The sequence below is a fragment of the Vanacampus margaritifer genome, chromosome 14 (genome assembly GCF_051991255.1).
Source record: "Vanacampus margaritifer isolate UIUO_Vmar chromosome 14, RoL_Vmar_1.0, whole genome shotgun sequence".
NCBI lineage: Eukaryota > Metazoa > Chordata > Actinopteri > Syngnathiformes > Syngnathidae > Vanacampus > Vanacampus margaritifer.
Window position 1 is genome coordinate 15,253,659 of NC_135445.1, and position 25,425 is coordinate 15,279,083.

Genomic DNA, 25,425 nt, shown 5'->3' on the forward strand with positions numbered 1-25,425 from the left:
CCTCCCCCAAGCTAGCTCCCAGGTGACTGCCTGTAGATCTTGTCAGTGGAACGCAGAGCCTCAGCAGAGTGATTTAGAGGAGACGTAACCAAAACGAGGCAGCTTAAACACCAGAATCTGATTTTATGGTGTTGGTACGGTGAATGTTAACACAAAAAAAGAAAGAAAAACACCAATATAAAACTGTACAACTAGAGAAGGCAAAGCAATCCATAGCGGTGCTACAAACATCGACTGCATTGACATGGGAAATTAATATAATAATTCGACCAAATTCTATTCTGAATTTCTCTGGATATTTTTCTTTTATGGATTGATACATTAATTCAAAACACTGTAATATACTCACCTCAACTTTATTTCTAGAGCACTTTAACAGCCACAGCTGTAGCAAAGTGTTGTACATAAAATATCGAACAATAATAAAATGATACGTAGATAAATAAATCATATATTATTTTCCATTTTCTATTTGCCTTAAATGGCAGAGAACCTTATTGTACAGGCACTCACATGTACACGTGTGCACACACAGCCTGTGGGGATGCGGTAATAAAGAAATAAAGCAAGAAATAAAACAACGGTCGCAGTGACGAGTACAACGGTTATGACATACTTACTGATACATAAAATCGCTTTCTGCCCTTTTGTGCTCATGTTGATAAGAATGTTAAGACAGCAGCATGAAGATTGTCAGCAGTGTTATAACAAGTATCTTGTTGTCATGTTGAGGCTGAATAAATATTTATAGCTGAAAGAGGCTAAAATTGTCATTCTAAATCAGTCTAGTCACTAGTTATTTTTGTGATTAGACAATTTATTGGATCAGACCAGAAAGCAGATGCTATAGTCATGCTAAAATTGTTTAGACAACCATGATTTCTTACGTTTTTTGTTCATTTTCAATACCTGGTAGAACTTATACATTTGTTTGTACAAATGAAATAACGACAACAAAAATAGCTAATTTATTTTAGAGTTTATTTTAAGAGCTGATAACCTTTTTCCACGGTTTTAATAATAACCAACATATCCAACAAGTTCTTTCATCAATTATGGCATGTGCTGCTATGCAACACTAACCCAGAAAATAAATCATGATGGAATTTATAGGCATTCCATGTGTTCTTTTACATCTGTTAGTCACATGATACAACTTCAGTCTTACCAGGCCTTGAAATTAACAAGGAATTCAAGAAAACAAGGGTGTGTTAAGGGTATTGCAAATTAAAAATAAGGACAATAATGACAGTACCATCAACCTTTATTAAACTTAGCAGCTTTAACAAGCATTCCTGACATGCTATTATGAGGTTTATATATGATGATATACAATAATATTATATAAAGTGCTTCATATTGTTGTACCTTTCACAGGTAACATTTTTTTGGTGACAAATTGTCTAATATACATAAATTATGCATTTTGAAACTGTAAAGTATTAAAAGGCCTTTGACTATAATAAAATCATAGATATCCTCAATCATTTTGAAACGTATTTAATAATAGTGTAATTCAACATCCATCTGTCCATCTATTTATTGACATACCTTTGAAATGCAGGACTCTGATTACTAATAATGACAATTTGGCATTTCTCAGGCAACTTTGCAAAGTTGCTACAAGCAAAACCTAAATCCCATTAATAAACCACTCGGAGAATTACACATATTTTATTCTTCTTTCACAAAACCGTATTAATTATAAATAACTTGTGAATATGTGTAGCATCAACCGAACTTCTTAATTGAGCCATTCTCAGTCATTAGCATTTAACTTAATTCAGCGAGCTACAATTTAAGACTGGGAGTGTTTTAGTGGTAGCTAATACTGAAATAACCAGTTGGGAATTTTTGATTTGTTGACAACTAGTAAAATAAAGACTAGTCTAACTTCTCAATGCATAATTTAACTCATTCACCGTCATTGACGTAAAGAATTCAATACATTTTTTTCCTAGGTTTTCATACTCTTGTTAACAAAAGTGAAAAAAAGAAACTAATGGAAATAGTTCAAAATATTTTTTTACGTCGATAGTCGTCAATGGCAGTGAATGAGTTAATAAATATGAACCAACAAAACTAATACGCTCTTTATACAACAAGTGATTTTATTGAATGCCTCTCTGTTGTTTTTTTTTAAAATATGCAAACATTAATTTGCTAACTTCATTGTTGTTCTGCTTCTGACAGCAAATCAATGTGAGCTCCAGAGAGCGATTAGTTTCACATAAACTGATAACCAGTATATAACATGGATGGGTGAATGTGTGGGAGACCTTAGGGGAGGCGTGTTGGTGTGGGGGTCATAGGGCAAAAGAACATTGATCTAAGTCAAATCCTCAATGTGAATATGTATGCCGATGCTCTGCTCATAGTGAAACAGAAAACCCCACCATGCCACCACAAACATACAATAAGTGTCACAGGTCATGATGTGATTGATGAAGGCGGTGGGTGGGCGTGTCTATTTGGTATATGTGTGTACTTACCTGTTGAAACTTTAAGCTGACTTTCCCTTTGCAGCCATTTTTTTTTAAACATTTAAAAAAGTCTAGAGACTCAATTGGAGCTCTACTCCTGACATCAGTGAAGAAAAAGTGAGAGTAGTCTCCACTGAGGTCCATTTCTCTCGGTGGACATCTTTATTTAAAGGAAGGCTCTAGATTCAAATGACTCAATATCTATTGACAAAGCATCAGTCGGCCATAATGGGCTGTTCGTTAGAGTAGTAAACATGTCACATTAACACCGAGAGGGTAATTAGAGCAGGAGTTTGGTCGAGGAAACAGACAAAGGGAGGAAGCAAGGAGTGAAAGAAGAGAGTGTGAAATGGCAACAGATTGGTACATTTTAATTTACAGGGCTAACTTAACTGCCGACACAACAGGCTTTTTTACTTTCTTTCCTCCACCTGCCACACTCTTTTCCACTGTTTTACTTAAGTGAAGGCAAATCAATGTTAAGGACTTTAGTGGATAAAGCCTTGATCAGAATGACTGCAGAGTGAAGGTCTTGTCTTGTCTTCACTGTCCAATGTTCCGGCATACGGCTTTTGAGTGTATACTTGACAAAAAATGTTGCATATTCTTTGAAAACGTCTTTTTAGCATGAATTACACGTTTAAAGTTAGAAGTAGACAAGATGAGTTGAAATTGAATTCCAACAGTATGATCCGGAACGTCTGATATAAAATTTAAATGATAACATTTTTTTTTGTTGAACAGTTTTTGTGCAAAGTGTTGTACAAAAAAAGGAGGATAAAAGTCAATTTCCAATCAGCTCTCATGAATGTTTCAAAATGCCACCATTCATGATGAATGGACCCCTGTAGGGACTTGCAGTATTTTGACATTTACGACAGAGATAATTGTCCAGAGAAAGAACACAATGGACAGTTTGTCTTTTTTATCCTGTCCAACCATTCCTTTGTCATCATCTGTCCGTCATTCCTTCCATCCTAGGCTCAATTTCCCCCTCCATCCTCTACATTTCTTCTCTCCCCACATGAAAACATAAATCCATACACTGCCGTGTAGACTACTGTAGCCAGCTTCTCTCTGGGTAGACAGCTCTCATTTATCACACACACACAGCACTGTATGCCAACAACACCAATCCATCTTTCAATTTCATGACAGAGACAGGTGAAGTACGAGATGGGGTGGACGAAGAGAGAAAAACAATAGACTGAATGAGAATAGGCTGAAGGACAGACTGATGGAATGAGGCTAAAACTACTGAGGAGACCTGAATGAAAATATAGAAACAACATTTTCACTTGCTTGCACGGTGCTCTGAAATGTCTTTGAGTGTAATTTATTGGGATTATATTGGAAACATGGACATTTTCAGAGTGTGTTCAATCATATGCAAACATCTGTCTTTACTTTTGGAAAATAATTACCAAACGGGTAACCTTGTGCAACATCAAGCCCCCTCTTTTTTTTTTTTTTTTTAATCACTATATGAATATGAAGCACGAAATAAACAGCATTCACTGGTTAATCAACAGTAATCGGGGGAGAGGGGGGGATGCATTTGTAATGCACTTTTTAATTAAATTAAATTAAATTAAATTTAAATAAATCCGATTAGTCGATTCTAAAAATATTCAATAGTGACAGCACTACGTGCAACCCATCGGAAATAGACAAGCAGAGGTAAACAAACATGGCGACTTAGCACAGCAGCACCCTTTAGGAGGAAACAGACTACTGTATTATTAGTGTGGTGAGTAACATGAATATAATGTATTTTATTAAGCATCAAAAGTTAAAAGCAGAAATTACGTCTTTTGCGTAATGACGTCCGTGCATCGGTTTACATCGAGATATGTATACGGGAGTAACTGTCCTCTCACTCATTTAAACAGGCGATCCTGAATGTTTCAGACCGTGGAATTCTTTCCATAACCTGAATATCGACTGCATGTAAATTTAGTCAATGTCATCAGTGACTAGTTGACGTCAACTTGACTTTCATCACATTTCTATCGATTAGAAAACACACACAAAAAAAACTTTTTTTGTCAACCCCCCTTGAATCTACTCATCAATCAGCAAGCAAGCCCACCATCAATACCAGTTGTGTGAAAAAAGCCAACTTTCTTTCAAAAACATCTATGGTCTGTGAAAAGTAGTGACATAGTTAAAAGACTGTGTCATACTGAAGTTCAATATATTACTGAAGTATGAGATTTTTAGGGGCTTCATACAAGTGTTGAGTCCATTCAGGTGAGCTAAGCACTGTGTCCGGACTCCAGACCTAACTTAAAATCACCATGGATCACAGCCTATCAGTGAGCAGACAGGCTCCGTCTCGGGGTGGATGCGCCCCAGAGACAACCAATCAGAGCTCTGGAGAAGCAGGATGGAAGAGTGGCTCTGCTTAGTGCAGGTTTGATGCCCACTGAGGCTCAAGTGCTCCAGGCTCAGGGTGGCACAGGCTCGGATCAATCAGTGTGTGTGTACCGTATGTGTGTGTGTGTGTGTGTTTAGCGCCAAGCTCTTTAAAGAGTCAAGCTTGGCAGATTAAAATCAATTTCAACTCTCCCCCTCGCCTTTAATCCAACTGTGATTTTTTTTTTTTAACATTAGTTCTACATTTGTTTACATCACGGTATGGATTGCAGTAAAATTTTGTGATACTGTATTAATTAACCCTGGAAAGAGCAGTGTCATGTCTCAAGTTTAAAAGTGTCCCAGTTCTTTTTAAAGATGGTATCAATAAAGGTTTAACGGCTGTCTAGCTGAATCTTTGCTCAATTCAAACTTAATATAAACCACTCGAATTTGAAGCTAAACTTGTAATGGATGCATCATTTAAAAACTCTAGGTTTCAAAAAGGAAAATACATAATATTGCAACGGGTTATCCCTACACTGGCAATGTTTTGTGGTGTCAGTTACTTACATGTGTGTCTTGCCAGGGAATAGTTTGAAGACCCGCCACTTGTTGGTCCAAAGCCTTCAGGGACCTGCCCGCCGGCCCGAGTACGTGCTGCACCTTTTGGGGGTTCAATCTCAGCCCCAAACTCGGCCCCGATGACTCCCAGCAACACGATGGCGGTGGCCTGTTTGCGGCGCTCCTCATACGAATTGGAGATCTTCTTGGCGTTTGGCGGAAGGTTCGAGAGGCAGCCTTGTACACAAAGACAAAGAGACCTTGGCGTGAGATTCGAGGCAAACCTTGTAGCCTTTCAAATTTAGCAAACCTCATACAAACTGTTAGACGATTGATGTCAACATTACGAAGATACATTTGACTTGAAGAATCTACCGTAAATATTTTTTTCCCACAGTCTGAATACTTTTCTTGAGGATTACAGAGGATTTCTGTAATTTAGGGGTCTCAGGCGATCAAAACTTTGAATCGTAATTAATCACATGACTTCAATAGTTAACTCACGATTAATTGCAAATTTGATATATTTTCTAAATGTACAATGACATTTTTTTTCTATGTTTTCATACTCTTGTTATCATAAAAATGGAAAAAATGTTAAATAGAAATATGGCTGCATCTTTTAGTCATTGATACAGTAATTTCATAATAATTCATAAAATTAAGTTAAAATGAACAAGATGTACTGTACTGTAAAAAACGAGTGTGATATTGATTCGCGTTGAGGTCATTTTTCTGCCACTAGATGTCATAATTGCACTTGTAAGACCTTAGTGACAGCTCAGTGCATTCTTCTTTCATATCAAGAGCTATCTAATCTTTAACATGAAGTAACTTGTGAAATTCTGTACATTTTTAGAATTGCAAATACAACTGGAACCCAGTCTCTACAAATATATGCATCATTGTTAAATTTATTACTGCTTAATTTTGACGTGGACGTGTCTGCTGCATTGCGACTGGAATTCCCCCAATGCAGGCTTTCCTAGTAAGGGGCGCTCACCGTAAAAAAAAATTGTGGCGTTAAAGGAACTTTAAAATTAACTCAAAATTAAAGCACTAATTTTGACACCCCTAGTATGTAAAACAGTATAATCTACAATAAACAATCAATTATTTGTACTTGTCATTAATATAACTACAAACACTTCAAGCAATCATTTATTTTAAATGTTGACAAAAAGACAGCAATTAATTTATTATGTATGTATGTATTTATTTATTTATTTAGTTATTTCTTATTATATGTTATTATTTAACATTTTATCAGACTGATTTTTTTTAATTATAAACCAAAGGTAGAGGACCTTTAAGTTTTTAGTTAATATTTATTTATTTTGTTATAATTTTCTAATCTCGATGAGGCCTGTGAATCAACATGAATCTGATACTAACTAAAAGGCATACAGTACTTCTATTGTCAGGTCATTACTTAGAGCCAAACAGATGAAGACATATATATTACTGTTCAACTGAAAGTCTTTTGTTACAGTGCATACAATACATAGACAGTCATTCTTAGACCGCTGTTGATTTTTGAACACCTATGATAGGACACACTTGCTATTTCTCTCTATTGAGTATTTGTGTCATCCCCACTCCGTTCACAAACACCTAAAAAGAACCTTGTGTATGTGTACAGTGTATAACAGAACCTGCACAGCGGGGAACTGCAGCAGCAGCCTCATGAAGATTATGTTGGCGGCAAAATCACAGTAGGAGATGAGAGCTCCTTACACACACGGTTAAAAAGCTCACACATAAATTGTGTGTGTGTGTGCGTGCGTGTGTAGATGTGTTAGTGTGACTGTGTGTGAGAGAGAAAAAGAGGAAGAAAAAAAAGAGAGCGAGAGGATGCAATAGCCTATTACCACCAATGCGCAAGATTTTTTTTTCTGATTTTCTTCGGGTGAGTGAGCATATCATTGCAACTAATTTATATTGCAGGGAACAAAGCCCCTGCTAGCCACACCCACCCACACTCCAGCCTCCATCCCACACTAGCAGCAGGAGGTTGTAAGATGGAACATACAAAGAGAGGTAGCCACTGTTGTGAGGTCTTGCTGTTGGCCTTCCTGGATTTGTTATCATAACTCATAGATAATAACAACAACATTATGAATTTGTAAAGGCCTGGCAATTACGATATCAGCTTACATTTTGCTTTAAACAAAATAAGGATCACATTAGATTTAATGTTCAGGAAAAGGCAACCTCGTGTTTTATGAAAAAAATAAGCAATTTACATTGCATATAATGTAAGATACGAAACCAAAGCTATCTTGATTTTGGCCAGAATGAGAAATATAACCGCAGTCCAGGCCTAAAGCAACAATTACTTATGATTATGATTGACAGTAAAGTCTATTGCAGCCAGATATCCCAAGCCAGCAAAGGCAACCATATCACTGGCAATATTTTATTCATATATCAGTTTCAGCCAAAAAGTTGAAATCAAAATGAATATAATTCATTTAATTCAAGAAACTTGGCTCCGATCAAACCTCGTCTGTGCATTACACTACAAATCTTTGTTGTGCTCCCTAGTGCGGCTGTGACTTCATCGTAGCAAATGCACACTAGGCAGCAAAAAACATACATTTGGCTACTAGCAAAAGTGTGTATTACTATTCAGTAGCAAAAGTAACACTATCACAGAATGACTATGAACAAGGGAATGAGTAGGAATTGATTCCACACCACAAAATTTAGCTGTCAAAAACTCCACACCAAGTCCGGATGTTAATACACAACTATGAATGCAAACAAATGTAAAAATAAATTATCAAATCAATCATTCATTTCTTTGGATTATTATTATTTTTTTTATATATATAGATCCAATAATATGTATACATTATATTAATGTAGCTAGCTCAAGTATTGATAAAAACACAAATTTGGAACTGGATGGAGGTAAAACTATGAATTATGTTCTGTGTAAAAAATAAATAAATAAATAAATAACTATATGCAGTGGATAGATGAATCCAATTGAATTCAAAGTGGCCCCTGGGATTCACCCAGTGGGACATAATTAAAAAACAAATTTTCATCTAGAGTAATGTTCAAAGAAATATTTTGGTCCACCATTTCCATAGACCAGGTTAACATGGAAATTAGTTGTTGACCTTAATTACAAGCCAGTATATTCATCTAAATGATGAAAAATAAACACTTACCATTAACAACAAATATCTAAAACACCAAGAAGACAAAACTTTTCACATAAATAAACATTTCATGAATATCTACATAAGAAACCCTTATAGAGAAATGAAAATCTACAAGATGCTATCCAGTGGTTCATACAAATGTGGGTGCCATTTGTCCACTGATTGTTACTCAATTTTTCAGACCCTCAGAACCCCCTTCCCCCATATTTTCATACTATATCCTGGTGCTCTTTATAATAAGATTGCTAAAGGGCCAGCTGTCATTTGGAAGAAGGCCCAGCGGCTGGCTCTGATAAATGGATTACAGATGGCATCCATTCCCTGGGCCAGACTGGACCAGTAGATAACAGAATTAGAGATGGACTTCCAACCAGAATCACAAAAAAAGTTCAGTTTTACAGAAAGACAAAAAAAAAGTTATGGCAACATGAGAAAAACATTCAGATAAGGGCACATCAAATGTTTGATAGCATACAGTATATTTTAAGGCATTCTATGTCACTAGAAAAACATGAAAGTCTTCTAGAAATTAACAGATTGGCTTGATTAGACTTAGAATGAGTGACTGTCTTCACCGCTTAAAAAAAATACACTTTGGACCTAAGTTTTTTCATTATGATTTTCTCAAACTCTACTTTAGTAAATTCCACGGACTGAACAGCTGCAATGTGGTTTCATGTACGGCTGATGACTCATTAAGTTGACTTTTAATTTTAGACCTTCACCGAGATTCAAAACTTTCTGTCGGTGCTAAACTTTACAGTTAGGTCAGTGGTAGCCATAAAATCAAAAAGATTTTGATAATGTAAAAGCTTTTTTTTTTTAAAGACTGCTCTGAACTTCATTTATGAAATGAGATGTCTGCGGACAGTCGTTGGGTGGAATCACATCCTACCTGCGGCCACTCGGCCCGTGTGGAAGGAATGATTGATTTTTGAAGGCCATCGATCTCCTTCTTTCACGACCAAAAGATCTATTATAATGACATTGTATCTAAATCCTATTTGTTGGTCAACCTGCTCCCAAACATAACCCAATAAAGTAAAGAGGGGCACGAACAAGCTCTCCTCTGCGCTTGCCTACGTTTGGCTAAATCGTCAACAAGAGATGGATTGGAATGAGGGGGGGGAAAAAAGCTATCTGGCTAAATAACATTATCCTTAAGAGAAAGAAAATGATTTAATGCAACAATATATTTTTTTAAGGTCAGACGAACAGAGGATATGAGGGAGACAGGGCAAGGAATGGATTAATGGAAGAATGGAGAAAAAAATCAGAAAAGGCTGGCACGGGTAGAAGGAAATGTGTGTTTTTTATTTTTATTTTATTTGGTGAGATTGTAGACAAATACGGCAATGTACTTTAAGACCTATACATATTTTAAATATTGGACCATGATTTATATGGTCCAGTGCTAGTGGTGTCCAAACTACGGCCCAGTGGCCATTTGTGGCTCGCTAACCATTTTAAAGCGTCCCACGGCATATACTAAAAACGGGATATTGGTTACTAATAAATTAATTTTATATACTGTAGTGCTTTACTAAATATGCAAATCAACCATTTACAACTAAACGAGTAACAGCATTTCTCTTCATAACACTGTGGTGAATAAATAAAAATTTTTACCAAGTCAAGTCAACAAAAATGGTTTTATCCACATTGAGGCAAGGTTCAACTTGCGAAAATACCACACAGGCTCTTGACCACCTCAAAATCCTAAACTATTTGCCTAAAAGAAAGCTGTTCAGGTAGCAGTCCCCCCCAGCCCCCAAAAAAACAAAAAAAACAAACATGGTAGTATATAAACAATATGCAGTTACTTGATTGACTGGTTTTGGTGTGCTTGATAAATTAAAGTCAAAAAGTTTGAAAACTTAATTTTTTCTGTATGTGGCCCTTAGAAGAAAAAGTTTGGACACCCCTGATCTAGTCAATGGGCATAACATCCCCAACAACTTAGCTCTTCGAAATACTGGGAGACACTATAACAGAAAAAAATAGCAACTATACACAATTCATGGCCATATGACAATAAAAATTCAAATATCGTCCTTTTTTGGGAACCCTGAAGAGGAGCTCATGCTAACAAGCTTACCAAACCCCACTACAAAAGCGGTAACCCTATCAACCTACACTCCTACACCATCCATTGGTAATCAATAGGAGGCTGGTAAAACTTGATCACCCGAGACTCAGGGAAAGAGATCAATATCAGCAGGAAGCTGATGTGTGAACAAAAGCAGGTAGAAGGAGAAAGCAAACAGTAGTCCATGGAAAATATTCTGGAAAAGAAACTACAACCAATGAAAAATTATTTTAAACACAAGTGTGCTGCTATGGAATAAATTGGTGGTCAAGGATACACTACGTCCTTAGAGTGAATGTCAGGGGACAGTAAAGCTTAAGAAATAATTGAAAACACAATTAAGATGATAAAAAAAAGAGCCACAGGAAAAACAATTGAAAATCCTAAAGTGGATATTGCCCTCCGAACCTGCCTAAGTCAGTCTAAAGGTTAAATGGATTTTATTGTCTTAGGACTGACAGACAAGAATCGGTGGTCACAAGAAAGCCAAAGTATGATGGGACGAGGCGGGTTCGATTGGGATGCAAGGCCGTCGGGGGCAACCACAAACAAACCACTTACAGTATTTTCTGGACTATAAGGCGCACCTGACTATAAACCGCCCTAGCTAAATACTCAAGTTTGGTACACATATAAGCCGCATCCGACTGTAAGCCGCAGATGTTTTATTGCTACCGTATGCGCTACTTTCTTTTCTATAATGAAGGCGTAAATTGTCTCTCTCTCGTTCTGTCTCTCCTAATGTATTTGGGTTCACTTGGTTTGTTTTGCTCTGCCTGACGCTCTTGCGCTTCCTTTATAGTGCGCCCCCTTGGGATCTGCTGCACCTTTGTATTAGCCGCAGGGTCGAATGCAAGTGGAAAAAGTAGCGGCTTGTAGTCTAGAAATTACTGTACAAGCAGGTAAATAAAGGAGAGACAGGCTTTATCACTGATCAGTTTGAAAATTATCAATAGTAGTACAATTACAAGGCATCATTATCACTACGCAGAGCTGCCAACCTATAGAAATTCACTTACCGTAATTCAACATTACCGCCGGCCAGTTGTTGCAGTATATGATGTAATAAGTATAAGAAGAATTATGCATATTGTTGGAATTGCACAGGAAAATCATCGCTCTATACCTATAATCGTTCATAAATCATAGCTTCAATATTTGTTACTGCAATTTAATTATTGCATCAACCATGTAATGGCGCACAGTTACAGCCTGACATTTCAGCGTACCAATTGTCAAACATATAACTATCTATGGATAAATTAGCTTTTACCGATTCTGTGTTTTAAATTAGATTCAGGCTGAAGCAGTCCGAACGCACCCACGATTAGGGAACGTGGATACAGAGTCCAAGTCTGAGCTCTAATATCATTTTTTTTGTGGAGGGAGAGATAAAAACTACACAATCACAGGAAGAAAACCATCTGTTCAAACAGATATTAAAATTTACTTCATTTAGTAATCCCATACTTATTTAATGATTTATTAGCTTAGAGTTAAAAAAGTATCAATATGTAACGGTATATGATTTTTGCCTTTCACTTCTCCCTATTGCTAAATAAATAAATAAATACAGACAGACATAAATATTTATTATCAGTGTTGGGAATGACTGCGTTTAAATTAACGGCATTAGGTAACTTTTTTTTCATAAACAGACTAATCTAACTAATTATTCTCCCCATATTTGAAATGCCGTTATCGTTATTGTATGAGACATGCGTTGCGTTAAAATTTATTTATTAGTTTCAAGGCTCGAAGTAAGCTTACAAGACGTTGTGCGGTGACTAGCTCTGAAGATGTCATTTGCGCTCAGTTAGACGTACTGTTGTTGTCGGACCTCGTCACAATAAAAGTGCCTTGACAGCTGAAATGTGTAGTGACTTTTATTTAGGAAGTGCTGCGGGAAGCCTGTCATGACGTGACGGACGTGTTGTCCTTTTTTCTTCTGTACCTTAAGGCTTAGCATATTTTAGCATTTTAGCAAAGAGTCCACGTCCTCGCCTGGAACTGGTTTGACAATTTTGACAAGAGTGACATTAATCAAAAACAACAGTCAAGATTTGCCGAAAAATGGCCGCCATGAGGAGCGATTTGTTGATAATTCTGTCCTACCAAGAACCATACTGCGCCAACAGCGATAAAGATACCGGTAAGTCATAGCAACACGCTCGCCAAGTGTAATTAATAGCGCCAACAATTGTTTGAGTTGGGCAGTTTATTTACGTAAATCAATCATCAAACATGTCTTTAAATGTGTAGAATTTTAAACTAAAGATATATCACCATATTGGAAGTGTACAAAAGTATGTTTTTCAGAGAGATCAAGTGGAAGCTGATGATTTTGAGGAGTAAATGTAGTAGTAGTTTTGGCAATGATTTTGGCCATGATAGCATTAAGCACCGTATATTTTAATATCATTGGCAATTTATTTAATCTATTATTGATTATTTTAGCTAGCAACAATCAAAAAATGCCTGCAAAATCCTGGAGGGACTGGCTAGGACTGTCTACAAATTACCTATAGATGACATATGTGCCACAAATCACCATCTATCCAGTAGTTATTTTATTTGTATTATTATTCTGATTCATGTAGTAACTGGCAGTTGTAGAACATACATCACTACACCAAATGTAATGAATTATTATTATTATTTTATTATTATTATTATTATTATATGATGTCATATTATGGAGTGAGGAGTTTGTGTGAAATACTCACAAAAATAAATCCAAACACCCTATATAGCCTGGATGTAATTTGAATTCCTTGTATAAAAATTATAATAATAATAATAATAATATAAAAAATTACTAAAAATTCAAATTGTTTGATATATATATATATATATATATATATATTTTTTTTTTTTTTAAGTAGTGAAAATAGTTAGTTTGCCTGGTAAAGAGTTACTTTTATTATGAAGTAATTAAATTACTAACTCAGTTACTTTTTTAAGCAAGTAATGAGTAACTATAAATAATTACTTTTTTAAAGTAACATTCCCAACACTGATTATAATAGTGTATAACAGCTATATGGACACAAATCTCCTCACCTGATAAGTATCACACTTTCATCCTCTGTCATCGTTTTTTTTCATGTGTTCACTCTCAAACAAACACATACGCACGCACACACACGTCATACGGTTGAATGAACAGTGATAGCATTCACATAATGGGGGATGGGCAAGATTGTATGTGATTTGCGCACACACGCTAGGAGCCATGAATGTGTCGGATAAGGAAGCAATAATTGTGTGTGGGGAACAGAAAGGTGTTGTGGGGGATATGTGTATGTGTGTAGTATGACTGACTAGCAGCTTACTCATGGCTTAATCATGAATATAGCAAGTCATGAAACCGGTCAATTGACTTGTATACTACCCGGAGAGCCTAGATGGCGCCATGCACATTTTTAAGGTTTAAAGGTTGATTAAAGTGGTGGCATGAATATGGACAACAATGTGATTCCCCCCTCCCCCAATCCTGATTTCTGTATTTTTTTAATTAATCTATTTTTTGTATAACGTATAACGCCAATTTCAATACCTCTTAATAAATGTATTAATTTAATGAAATAAATATGCAGGTACAACAATCCTACACGTTTACAAATAAAATAGTTACAGTAGTAACTCCAGTCTAAAATGTAACAAATTTCCAATACAGCAGCGGTGTCCCTCAGTGTGTCAAAACTACGCAAACCCAAACATTAGAAACAATCAAGAGGGTTTAAAATCACCACTCGCAACATTCATTTCTGCCTCGAGTCAATCTGTGCTGAAGAGAAATGTGAGCTGACCCAAACAACCTCCAGGCTCTGATATTAGATTAGCAGGGAAGGCTAGCGTTTCGGCTAACCGAATCACAACTGGGCTAATGACACAGAGAGGTAAGGGTTAGCCTGACCTTTCACCTTTGACCTCTATCTGTGATGCTGCAAACCCTCTCAAGGGGTGAAAGGTGGAAATGGGAAAATGGAAGGATGAGTTGAGAAAAAAAAATTAACATTCTCATTCATGTTCCTTGTTTAGACTGCTGGATAATTAATGAGTTATTATCTTGTACCCAGAATAGTCCCACAAAAGAGTACATATAATTATGATCTAACAGGAAACAAAACAATACATAGTATTTGTCAATACATTGAATATTGTAGGGCTCCATCTATACTATGTTGATCAAAATATAAATTCTGAATTTATTTACAGTAATGTCTAAATACTTTTTTTTTTTAAAAAAGATGTCTTTATATATTTCCCTTGTAATGTGTCAAAGATTGGGTGATGAGGTATTGTGCATGGTGGAAATCTTTGACCTCCTTGAGGTAACACACATCAACAGAGACAGACATGATGCCCTCTTTGTGGAGGCAGCAAAACTATGAAAAATGTGTGACATAGTCTGAAAATACGATGTATACATTGCAGGGACGGAAAGGGAACAACATTTGTTCAGAGAAAGAATTTATTTGCCTGAGAGGTTGCTACGAGACGACGTACATGCGCCAAATCCTATTCGCCGATGGTGATGGGGCATATCCGACATACGGCGATTACTATTCGTCGTACTAAGTGCGCGTGGCAGCCAGCCGTTTGAGAAACTCCCAAAATTCCCGATGGCTCGTCCGCCCCTGATGCATTTTACAATAATTCTCAACTATATTAATGCATTTCATGTCCTAGCTTTCTATTAGAGCCCAAACAATGAGATTTTTGTCGTTGATGCAAGTTCTGATCGGGGCCTACAAAAGCTGATATCCGATATAATGGCCGATACCTGACACATACGGGAATTTCTCTCATTATCATCATCATTATCATACTCTCATCTGTGATAGGCAAGCGTGTTTAAGTGGGGGAGGTGGTGCTGCACATCTCTAGTATGTGTGTTTGTGTGTGAGGAGACGGGGCCAGGCAGTTAAACAGAATGCAGCACAGACACACAGGAGCTGCGCCACGGAATCTCCGAGCTGCAAAAATGTTAATACATACAGGCTTTTCCCCAGCGTTTCATTAGCCCGGTGGCCCACAAGGCTTTACTTGCCTCCCAACCAGGCTAAGATAAGTGCACGTGTGGAACAGTAAATAAACTCCATGATAACAGCCCAAAGCCAAGTATTTCTGTAGTTGTCGATGGCATTCTTTTCCCCCTGTCTTTTATTGCTAGTTTTCTTTCTAATTCTTGTCTCTGTTGCTCCTGCATTTTAGCAAATCTTTCACCTGTAATTTCCCTTCCTACCGTCCACTTGCAATATATATTATATCATGCATCATTGCCTCTATCTGCAACGCATTGGCACACAATGTTGAATTCAGTGTTCAAAGTAAAAAAAAATAGTGGGACATTATGACTGAAGAAAGTTAAGTTTTCCTAATTGTTCCTCAACAGAAGAATATTTGACTGCTTGGTGTGTGAACAATTTTAAAGATTTATTGCTGTGCAGAAAATGAAAAATACTGCTGTCAATACAGGAAAAAAAAAATGACCAGTGTGAAATGACAAATTGTTAGCTGTGTATGTAATATTGATTGGTCTGGGAGAAGGATGGGGAGAAAAGTAGGAAGGAAGGAAGCTGGGAGGGTAAAGATGTCAAACCATTTTTTAAATAAGTTAACAAGGTTGGATGCATGAGGTTATTAGTGTTGCTAAAAATATTTGTATGTCATAAGAGAACTGTAAATTTGTGGAAAGTTACAAACGTGCGTGCATCTAAGTTTATAAGATGAATAATCAGCAATTTGTTGTGTATGTAACAGTGGGTGGCAGAGTGGATTGTGTAGGTAACAACTCCCTCATTGTCATTCAGAGGTTTTTGTTCCAAATGTGGGCTAAAAAGGTCGTTTTAGCATGATGTAATGAGGCAACATAAACAAATCTTATTTTGTATAATACAAAGTTAGTAGTTGACCCCCGCATACTTGCAGTTTGTCATCCGTGGATTTACATTTTCAATGATTTTTGTTTATATAATTTTGAAAAATATATTTTAATACATATATTTCGCTGGCGTCAGTTAACACGTGTGGACTGACTTATAGTAGTATAGATTGTTGGAAAAATATTATATTTACCAAATTGTGATTTATGAGGTTTCGGCCCGACGCCAGCAATTTGCATATAGGCGTCAATTATATGCGGATTTTCAGTAATCACAGACCCACTACTGACTTTATTCCCTGGAAATCATAGCAACTGTCAATATCCAAAAAGTCATGTAATATTGAGTTTTCATGCTAATAAATAAACAGATAAATAAGTGACTTCAGAAGCAGGCACAAATTGACGCACATTCAATTGCTGGGCCAATTGGGGCGTGTAAAAAAAAAAAGAAAAAAGGTTTCTGCTCCTCAGTCATGTTTCTTGGACTCTTCCACTAACAAAGCACAAAACCCTCCTATAAAATGTAAACTGTGTAATATTTAGTGCCATTTAATGGTGAACTAATAATTAATTCATTTTAAAAACCCAATAATATGCAAAAAATATGTTCTATCACATCAATGTACATTTTTTATATAATCCTAGGTCTAGTAATCGCTAATTATAGTTTACATAGGTACTAGGGGTAGAACGGTTCACAAATTCCACGGGTCAGTTTGGTTTTTGATTTTGTCCTCACGGTTTTCGGTTCAGTTCGGTTAGCAGTTTTAGAGAAATCAATTATGTCTTGGCGTTAAAAGTGAAAGTGTATATTATTCACAGCTAATTAATATTATTATTATTGTATTATCATTTAAATTATTATTATTATTATGCTAGTCAGTGGCATATTGTGGCAGGCATAACAAATAACTGCGCAGTTGGATGCCAAAAGGTACAACCTATTTATATGTGTCCATCTGTTGTCAAAACATTTTTTTTAAGAATTTATGGGGGGGGGGGAAGGATTTATGGTTTTATGAATCAATATTAAAGGATCTCTGTGCAGTTTGTCACTTTTTTACTCACGACTGCCACTGCCACCTCTGGCCCAAAGCGTAAACTGCGTCATCTGTGTCAGGCTCGTTCATGGTGCGCGCGCAAGTATGTGCATGGTCTGAAAAGCGACAGCCACAGTTGACAAACAAAGACATGACTTCAAATGAGGTAAGAAAAACTCCGCCCCTCCAATCCCCAAAGAAACTGTGGAGTGTGCAGGGTCCACAGACTCTACTATAAAGGGAAGATAAAAGCTGATAGATGCAGTCAGAGTAAAACAGTCAGGGCTCTTCGTACTTATCTGGGCATTGGTGAAGCGTGTATGATGTAGAAAAAGCTTTAACATAACCTTTTTAAACAGCACAATGCACCTTTAAGCTCGAAAATGAAAATCGATTCGATATTGATTATTAGATTTTTTTTAAAACCCAGCCCTACTCATAACGTGTGTGGTAGCATCCCTTTCCTACTTTTGGTCCAATTGCTCGCTATTTGAAGGCACGATGAAAGCAAGAAAGAAATAAACGTGTGAGACGTATAGGTCTACTGAATGGCTAATATACAGAACATTGCAACCTAAACCAACTTATAAACTAGAAAACTTGTGTAATGAGAGTGTTGCCAGGGATATTGTGAAATATTTTGTTGTTGTTGAGGTTGTATACAAAGTAGTTATTAATACCTGCAGTGATGTCATCATCAGTTACGTCCATTTCCTCCTCAGGAGCCTTGACCTCAGGTGGTTGAGCTTCAGGAGGGGGTGGAGCTGGAGTTGAAGGTTCAGTGGCTGTGCCAGCTATAAGAGAACCACACATAATTAAAATGCATATAGGTCTGAATAGTCAGTCTGTGACCGTTAGTATTCTCATCACGACAGTTTTTGCATTGATTCTTATTGTCCTGGTTAAGTAGCTAATAAAGGTTTATTGGACCACCTTGTTATCAAGAGAATTAATAGAAAACACACACCAGTACAAAAACACATACTATACTTAGTGCCTTCATTAAACCCTTATCGCTCCATTGCCAATTAACAGGGCTTTTCATTAGCCAGGCTAATGAATAATTATTCCCTAATGAATGGAGTGACAAAAGGTAATTGAACTGATGTTGGGCTAATCTCTGGTTAAACAGATTAATTAATGTAATCCACACTGACACTCCCAACACAGCATGCAAGAAAACAGGCACCATTCCTGTATGTTAATTTGAGCAAAATGAGACAAAGACGATAGGTAAGTATAAATAAGAAAACTAATGCAACACAATTGTGTTATCTCACCCAATAGAAAACAACATTGCCATAATTAGAGCTAAAGAAACAATGCCTGTAACAATATTACTACATCATCTTGACGTGATCACATTATATGCATTAATATAAAAACAATTACAGTACAACATTTTTTAAAATTAGAGTTATTCATCCACGTTAAGATTCTGCTTCATGTTCCAATTAGCCCGCTGACACAGTGCTGACTATTCTTCATTATGACTCTCTGCAAAGCTTTATATTTGAGATGACAATAAACTGACAGAAAGCTGATACACAGCCCTTGGTGCATACATTTAAGTGATAAAAATGTAATTGGACTTAATTAAAACCCAATTGTTTCAGTGTGATGGATATGAAGGCAGGGCAATGCTTTAGCATTAACAGAACACTCGCTGAATTCAATTAGATGGACTGATCTTTACAGACATGAAACACATGGTACATAGCATGCACACCAGTCACAATAATCCTGAACAATGCCAGAGAAATCTAGTTGCCCACTTTAGGGTTTACCGTAGTTTACGAAAGTTTCTGAGTGTAAAAATGGACAGAAGCAGTGGTGAACCGTGAATTCCGTTAACATGCCCAACAAAATGGACGCGCTTCTCCTCCTCACAAGGGCCAACAAAGACTTTCACATGGTGTTGTACTCAGCGTCACGGTAACGGTAACATGGCTCAGTGAATGCATCCTAGATGTCGCGCTACACCTCCCCGGTTTCCAACTTCATCGTGTGGTGCACATCAAAGAGCTATCGGGGAAATCAAAGAGCAGCGGAACATGCTTCTATATAAACAGCAAATGGTGTACTCAAGACATACTACAGCCCGGATTTGGAGTAGCTATTTATGAAATGCAAGTCAGTTTATTCACCGTGCAGGTTTTCTTCCTTCTTTCTTGCCGGTGTTTACGTCCCACCAGAAGCTAACATGAACAGACTTCAAACATTGGCCGTCCAAGGCAACGAACATGAACAAATGCACCCGGATTCACCCCTCATAATCCTAGGGGACTTCAATAGAGTCAAACTTAACCATGAACTTCCTAGATATAAGCAGCACATTGATTGTCCCACCAGGGAAGGCAACATTTTGGATCACTGTTACACAACACTGAAAGACTCATGCTTCTGTTGCCCGCGCAACATTGAGTTTTTTCTGATCACTGTTTAATCCACTTGATTCGAACAAACAAACACACAATCTAATGTGCTAAACCTGCAGTAAAAACACTGAGGATGTGAACCAATGAGGCAATGCTGGCACTACAGGACTGTTTGGACTGCACTGACTGGAAGTCTTTGAAACTTCAGCTGGCAGCTTGGACGAATATACGGACACTGTAACATCATACATTAGTTTTAGTGAGGATATGTGTCAGACAACTCAGGAAGGCTAAAGACGACGCCTTAAAGCGGGGACAAGACACTGGACAAACGGGCCCCAAACCAGCTGGTGTAGGAAATTAGCATTGCCAAGTGAAGATACGAGGACAAGCTGGAAAAAACTGTCTACTGCTACTGCTCCCACTGATACTTTTGCAGTATGAATTTTGCAGAAACTGACTGAGACTAATTATGAGATGCACCACTTTCTTGGTAACGTCACAAGCCAGATTGATAATTGTGAATTACTCAGGGGAGTTCTTCACATTAACAACCTGGAACTTCCCTCGGCAGATTTGTTTGGGAAAGGACAGACTTGCTGTACAATACCTTGAGCTGATTGGACGATGTGGCATCTTGTGCACGTTTGTTTTGACCAATCACAGCAAAAATCTTCGGTCTCGTCTTGGGGGGGGGGGAGCACGAACATCTTTACTAGATACAAATGCACGAAACGCCTCTCACTGTTCAATATCCAACAAGGAAACGGTGAGTTATTCTGCGAGAACAGAATGAATTGCAGTGTCCATTCGTCTGTTAAGTCTGTTTGTTTCCCCCGGCGTCTACGCTTCCTGGTTTTGTCACAGCTGCATGTCCTGCCCTAAGCAACGCCTGATTGGTCCAACCTAAAAAAAGGTCAGCATGAGCAGTACAAGATGTATTCTCGTATTTGTGAACAAATACTGCGAAAATTCCGCTTGCTAAGGAGAATTCTGCATCGACCAATGTTTCATGTACTTTTATTTAACATTGTATGACACCCAAACGGCATCCATTGCCGCCTGGTCATCCTGGAAGGGAGATACCTCCCCATCTGTGATCTCTTTTCAAGGTTTTTCCAAATCTCCCTCAAATGGAGTTTTGATTTTGAGTTTTTCCTTACCCGGTTGGGGGCTTTTTGATCAGGGGATGTCGCTAATCTTTGTTAACTGTGGACTTGTGAACCCCTTTAAGACTCTTTTGTGATAATGGCACTTATTCAAAGTCTACGGAAAGACACGTCGCTGGTATCTTCAGCAAGAGGATTTAATTCACCTGATATACAGAACCACTTGCCACTGGGACTTCCACACCATTACTTTTCACATCGTTACAAAACGCATTCAACCAGGTCTATGATCTATAAGTCAGCTGCTGGAGAATGAAAGAGTTGCAACCCGCTGTGGGAGAAAGAAGAGGGGGATGCTCGGTAGAACGGAGGATTGAAGGTAGGAGGGGTTTTGGATGGATGGGAGGGGAGAGGGAGAAGACAGGATTCTAGCCTGCTCCAAGGTCAAGCTTGTCATGTCAGCCATGACACATAGCTCCCAGCATGCCTTGTTAACCTCCGGGACCTTTTCCTCCTACTCTATTGTGTTTGTTGCTCTCTCTTCCTCTATTCAAAACACATATTTCCTTTCCTGTAAAATTATAGCGAACAAATTCCACTTAATTGTGGAAATATAGCTAATTAGTTATCTTGACTCATCTTAATGATGCTTTTTTTTTTTTTTTTTAACCAATTAGCTTTTTTAATTACTCAAACTACTGGACACATAAAAGGGGGACAAAAAAATGATTGCCAACAGCAGCAGGTGAACAAAATTGGGGAAAACAGATTTGAAACGTTTGAAAAGAAAGGGTCTGGTGATCACTATTCAGTGATCAAAGAAACATCTGGCACAGACATTTCTAAGGGCCAAATTGTATGTGTGCATGAGCGTGTAGGTGTGAATAATCCTGGGTGATTTCACTTAATGAAGTGAGTGGTTTATTTGAGGTTAAATCCTTCCATTGCTCCACCTCTCCAGGGCTTCCATTCCATATTCTCTCCTCCGCCTACAGTGCCAGAAGCCATCCACCTTGAAGATTATTAAACCTTTATATGTGATGTATTGTACTAAAAAAAATAACTCCTCAAATGCTCATAAAAACAAGTACTTTGAGGTCAAGAATGAATCGAGAGATCTTATGACTATGTTATCATTGTGTAAAAACTTTGTAATATTCATGGGGTTGGTTGCAATGGATGCTGCAATAGCGGGAAATTGGCATAACGCAATCTCATTAACATTTCCTCTGTACTAAAAGCTAATGGATGAGTACGGGCGTTTTGCTTCAAACATCAGCCATGCACTGCCAAGGTGGTGAAACTGAAAGAAGATAAAGGAGAAAGGGAAAAAGCTAGGTGAGGGTGGTAGATTGAATTTTGCGTCAACAGTGCCAGAAAACTGCCAATCTATGACGTTATACTCATCTCATACATTAAGGAGATGCATGAATATCAAAAAGTGATACCAGGAGAACCCACCTTTTTTTTGTGTGTCTCTCAGGCTTGTTGTGCTGTGCATAGATCAAATTCAGTGACCCTATAACCTCACTCTATCTTGCCCTGTGTGTTCCCTCCCCCATCTGTCCTCCCTCTTCCCCTGGGGTCACCCGTCCATCACTTCCCTACCTCCCCCGCCTGCGGTACTGCTGTGGTAACACAACACTGACCGGTACCCATTTCCATGGCAACTGTTCCCCTGAGAACGCCCCCAGCATCATCGGCAAGTACAAGGCAACTCCTGGAAACAGATTCACATACAGTACAGACGTGGTATTTTTAGAAGGCTGTTTCTAGTAAAAGACGGTGGAGATCAACCTTTCTTCCCATGGTAAGGTCCAACTAATAATAGGCAGAGGAGGAGAGTGGGGAAAGCATAGGGAAGCCGAGAGAAAGAAACAGCTGGATAGCGAAAGCACAAAGGAAAGGCAATGCTACTGATGCAGTCGTCACCAATAAAAATAAAACCAATCACAAAAATAACAATCTTATGAAAATTGAGCAAAATTGCATTGCTCGCGTAACTTAGTTGCATCATGTCCACATGCATTCATCACATCCAGACTGGATTACTGCTATATGGCTCCTTCTCCAAAGCCCTCTATAAACTTCAGTCCATCCGGAACTCTTTTCCAACCACAAAGGACCAGGTACAGAACCCGGGGGGAAGTGGGAAAAGATTTCGCCATTGCTGCCCTATCCCCCTGGAACTCACTTCCCAAACACATCCGCAACTGCACAGACCTAGATATCTTTAAATGATAACTCAAACTTGCGCAAACTCACCTTAAACACCCTAACATTTTAATTATCTTTACTGATTGTTGCTTTTTGCTTTTTATGATATGTAAAGTGGCTTTGGGCACTCTGAAAACATAGGTATCATTATCATGAATGCCTTGTGATGTCTGAGTACTTACGGGAGCTGACTGTGTCCACATATTGAGGCAGGTAAGGAGCCCACAAATCAATGGTGTCCTTACGTCCTGATTGGGCGATCCTTCTCAACTCAGCCAGCAGTAAAGCTTGTGCTGCTTCACGCACCTATGTAAAAGCACAGTGGCTTCAGTTAGTGTCAAGATTGACGCACCGGCATTCTTTACGTTTCTGCAAAGGTGTGGAACCTTGGGTTATGAACTTCATTTAACTTATTTTGTTCCTTGACAAATGTTTGTAAGCCAAAACCATTTACATGAAAGAAAGAGCAACAAATCCGTTCCAAGCATAAAACTTAGTTATATACTTGTTTAATAAATGTTAACACTAAAAAACAAAATAACTATTTATTGCCCATTAAATTCAGCTAAGGCGGGCAAAAGGGGGAGGACTACTACAATTCCTCCATTGAAGAAGAGTCTTCTTCCATAATAGCCTAAAGAAATTCTGACACCGGTGTTTTTTTGTTTTGTTTGTTTTTTTATTAGCCTTTCTTTTCTTCTTATTGGTTGATTTGGGAATTTCGATCCTGGGAAACATTTGGTGTGATTTCAGAAAGTGGGTTGTCATGTCAGTTGAAAAGATTAATTGATCTGTCTTTCTGGTTGCTAGACTCACTCGTGATGTATTATGCACGAAGCTAAGCACATGCTAAGATCATTCATATACCAAAAATTAGGGCTGGGTGATATGGCCAAAAAATTAAATCTCGATTTTTAAAGACATTCAGGACAATTACGATTTTAATCTAATAAACCCAACAAACATTTATCTAAAGGTTTCATTTATTCAAAAATAATTCCTGTGCAAAATGTTCAGACAAAAATCATGTATACTGATTCTAAATTAGTTTTAACATAAACTTAACATTCATATTTTTTTTTTTCTTAAATGCCAGAGTTAAGTAGTTGGTAGCTATTGTAAACATGTCTTATAAAGTACCCATCCAGCATTCTGCCACTTGTGCAAAATGACAACTTATGAAAACATTTGAATGTAACACAACATAAGAACAACAGCTTTTAATAATCCAAAAGACAAAATTCTATTTCAGGATTTAGCAAATTTTCCACGATTCGATTTTTAAAATGACAATGTGTCAAATTAATTAGATTTATTGCCCAGACCTACCGAAAATAGTACATAAATATAGCTAATTTACTTATGAAAATTTTGTGTGTCACACGAATTGTTCGTAAACACTGTCATTAGTCACCCAAGGTTCCATTGTATATCATTTACATATTATAAAAGTTGTTAGAAGTTATGGTCTTCGGTCCAAGTGGTCCATCATATCCTGCTGACTTTGGCCCTGTCGGGGCCCTATGTAAAGTCAACAGTCTTAAACTGGGTGTTAGACTGGACAGTGGTTTTAAATTGGAACTGCAAAATGGTGCTGTTGTCAAATCATAATTTTCCATTTTAGGTAGCCAGCTAGGGTTGAGAAAACTCTTCTTTTAAGCAGCATTTAGAAACGGTAATCCATGCCTTCGGTATAGCTTGGCTGGATTACTGTAATGCACTTTATCTTTGAGTCAGTCAGTCCTCCCCCAAGCGTCTCCAGTTGGTCCAAAAGGCTGCTGCTCTCCTCCTAAGTGGTGCTCATCGGAGGGAGTACATAACCCCAATTCTGGCCTCTATTCTCTGGCTGTTTGTGAAATTTAGAGTTCATTTTAAGATTTGTCTTCAAATCGCTAAATGGTCTTTCCTCACCGTACCTCTCTGAGCTCCTCCAAACCTGCCAGGTGCCTCAGGTCAGTGGAGCAGACAACTGGAGGTACCGAGGACTAAGCGTAGGCTCAGAGGGGATCGAGCCTTTTCAGTTGCCGGTCCAACCCTTTGTACTGACCTTCCGCTAAATATTAGGCAATTTCCCACACTATCCACTTTTAAAGCCCGTTTTACAACACCTCTTTATTC

At 37.7% G+C, this 25,425-nt stretch overlaps 1 protein-coding gene across 2 annotated transcripts in view; it reads right to left on the bottom strand.

The window, feature by feature from the left end:
• wdr7 (WD repeat domain 7) overlaps positions 1-25,425 on the bottom strand; it is a 71,785-nt gene that overhangs the window by 14,867 nt on the left and 31,493 nt on the right. For both annotated transcript variants that reach the window (XM_077586197.1, XM_077586196.1), the window contains 3 exons: positions 23,490-23,613; positions 18,284-18,397; positions 5,415-5,642 (listed from right to left, as the gene is read on the bottom strand). In XM_077586197.1, coding sequence (XP_077442323.1) covers positions 5,415-5,642; positions 18,284-18,397; positions 23,490-23,613 — 466 coding nt within the window. The remainder of the gene's footprint in view (positions 1-5,414; positions 5,643-18,283; positions 18,398-23,489; positions 23,614-25,425) is intronic.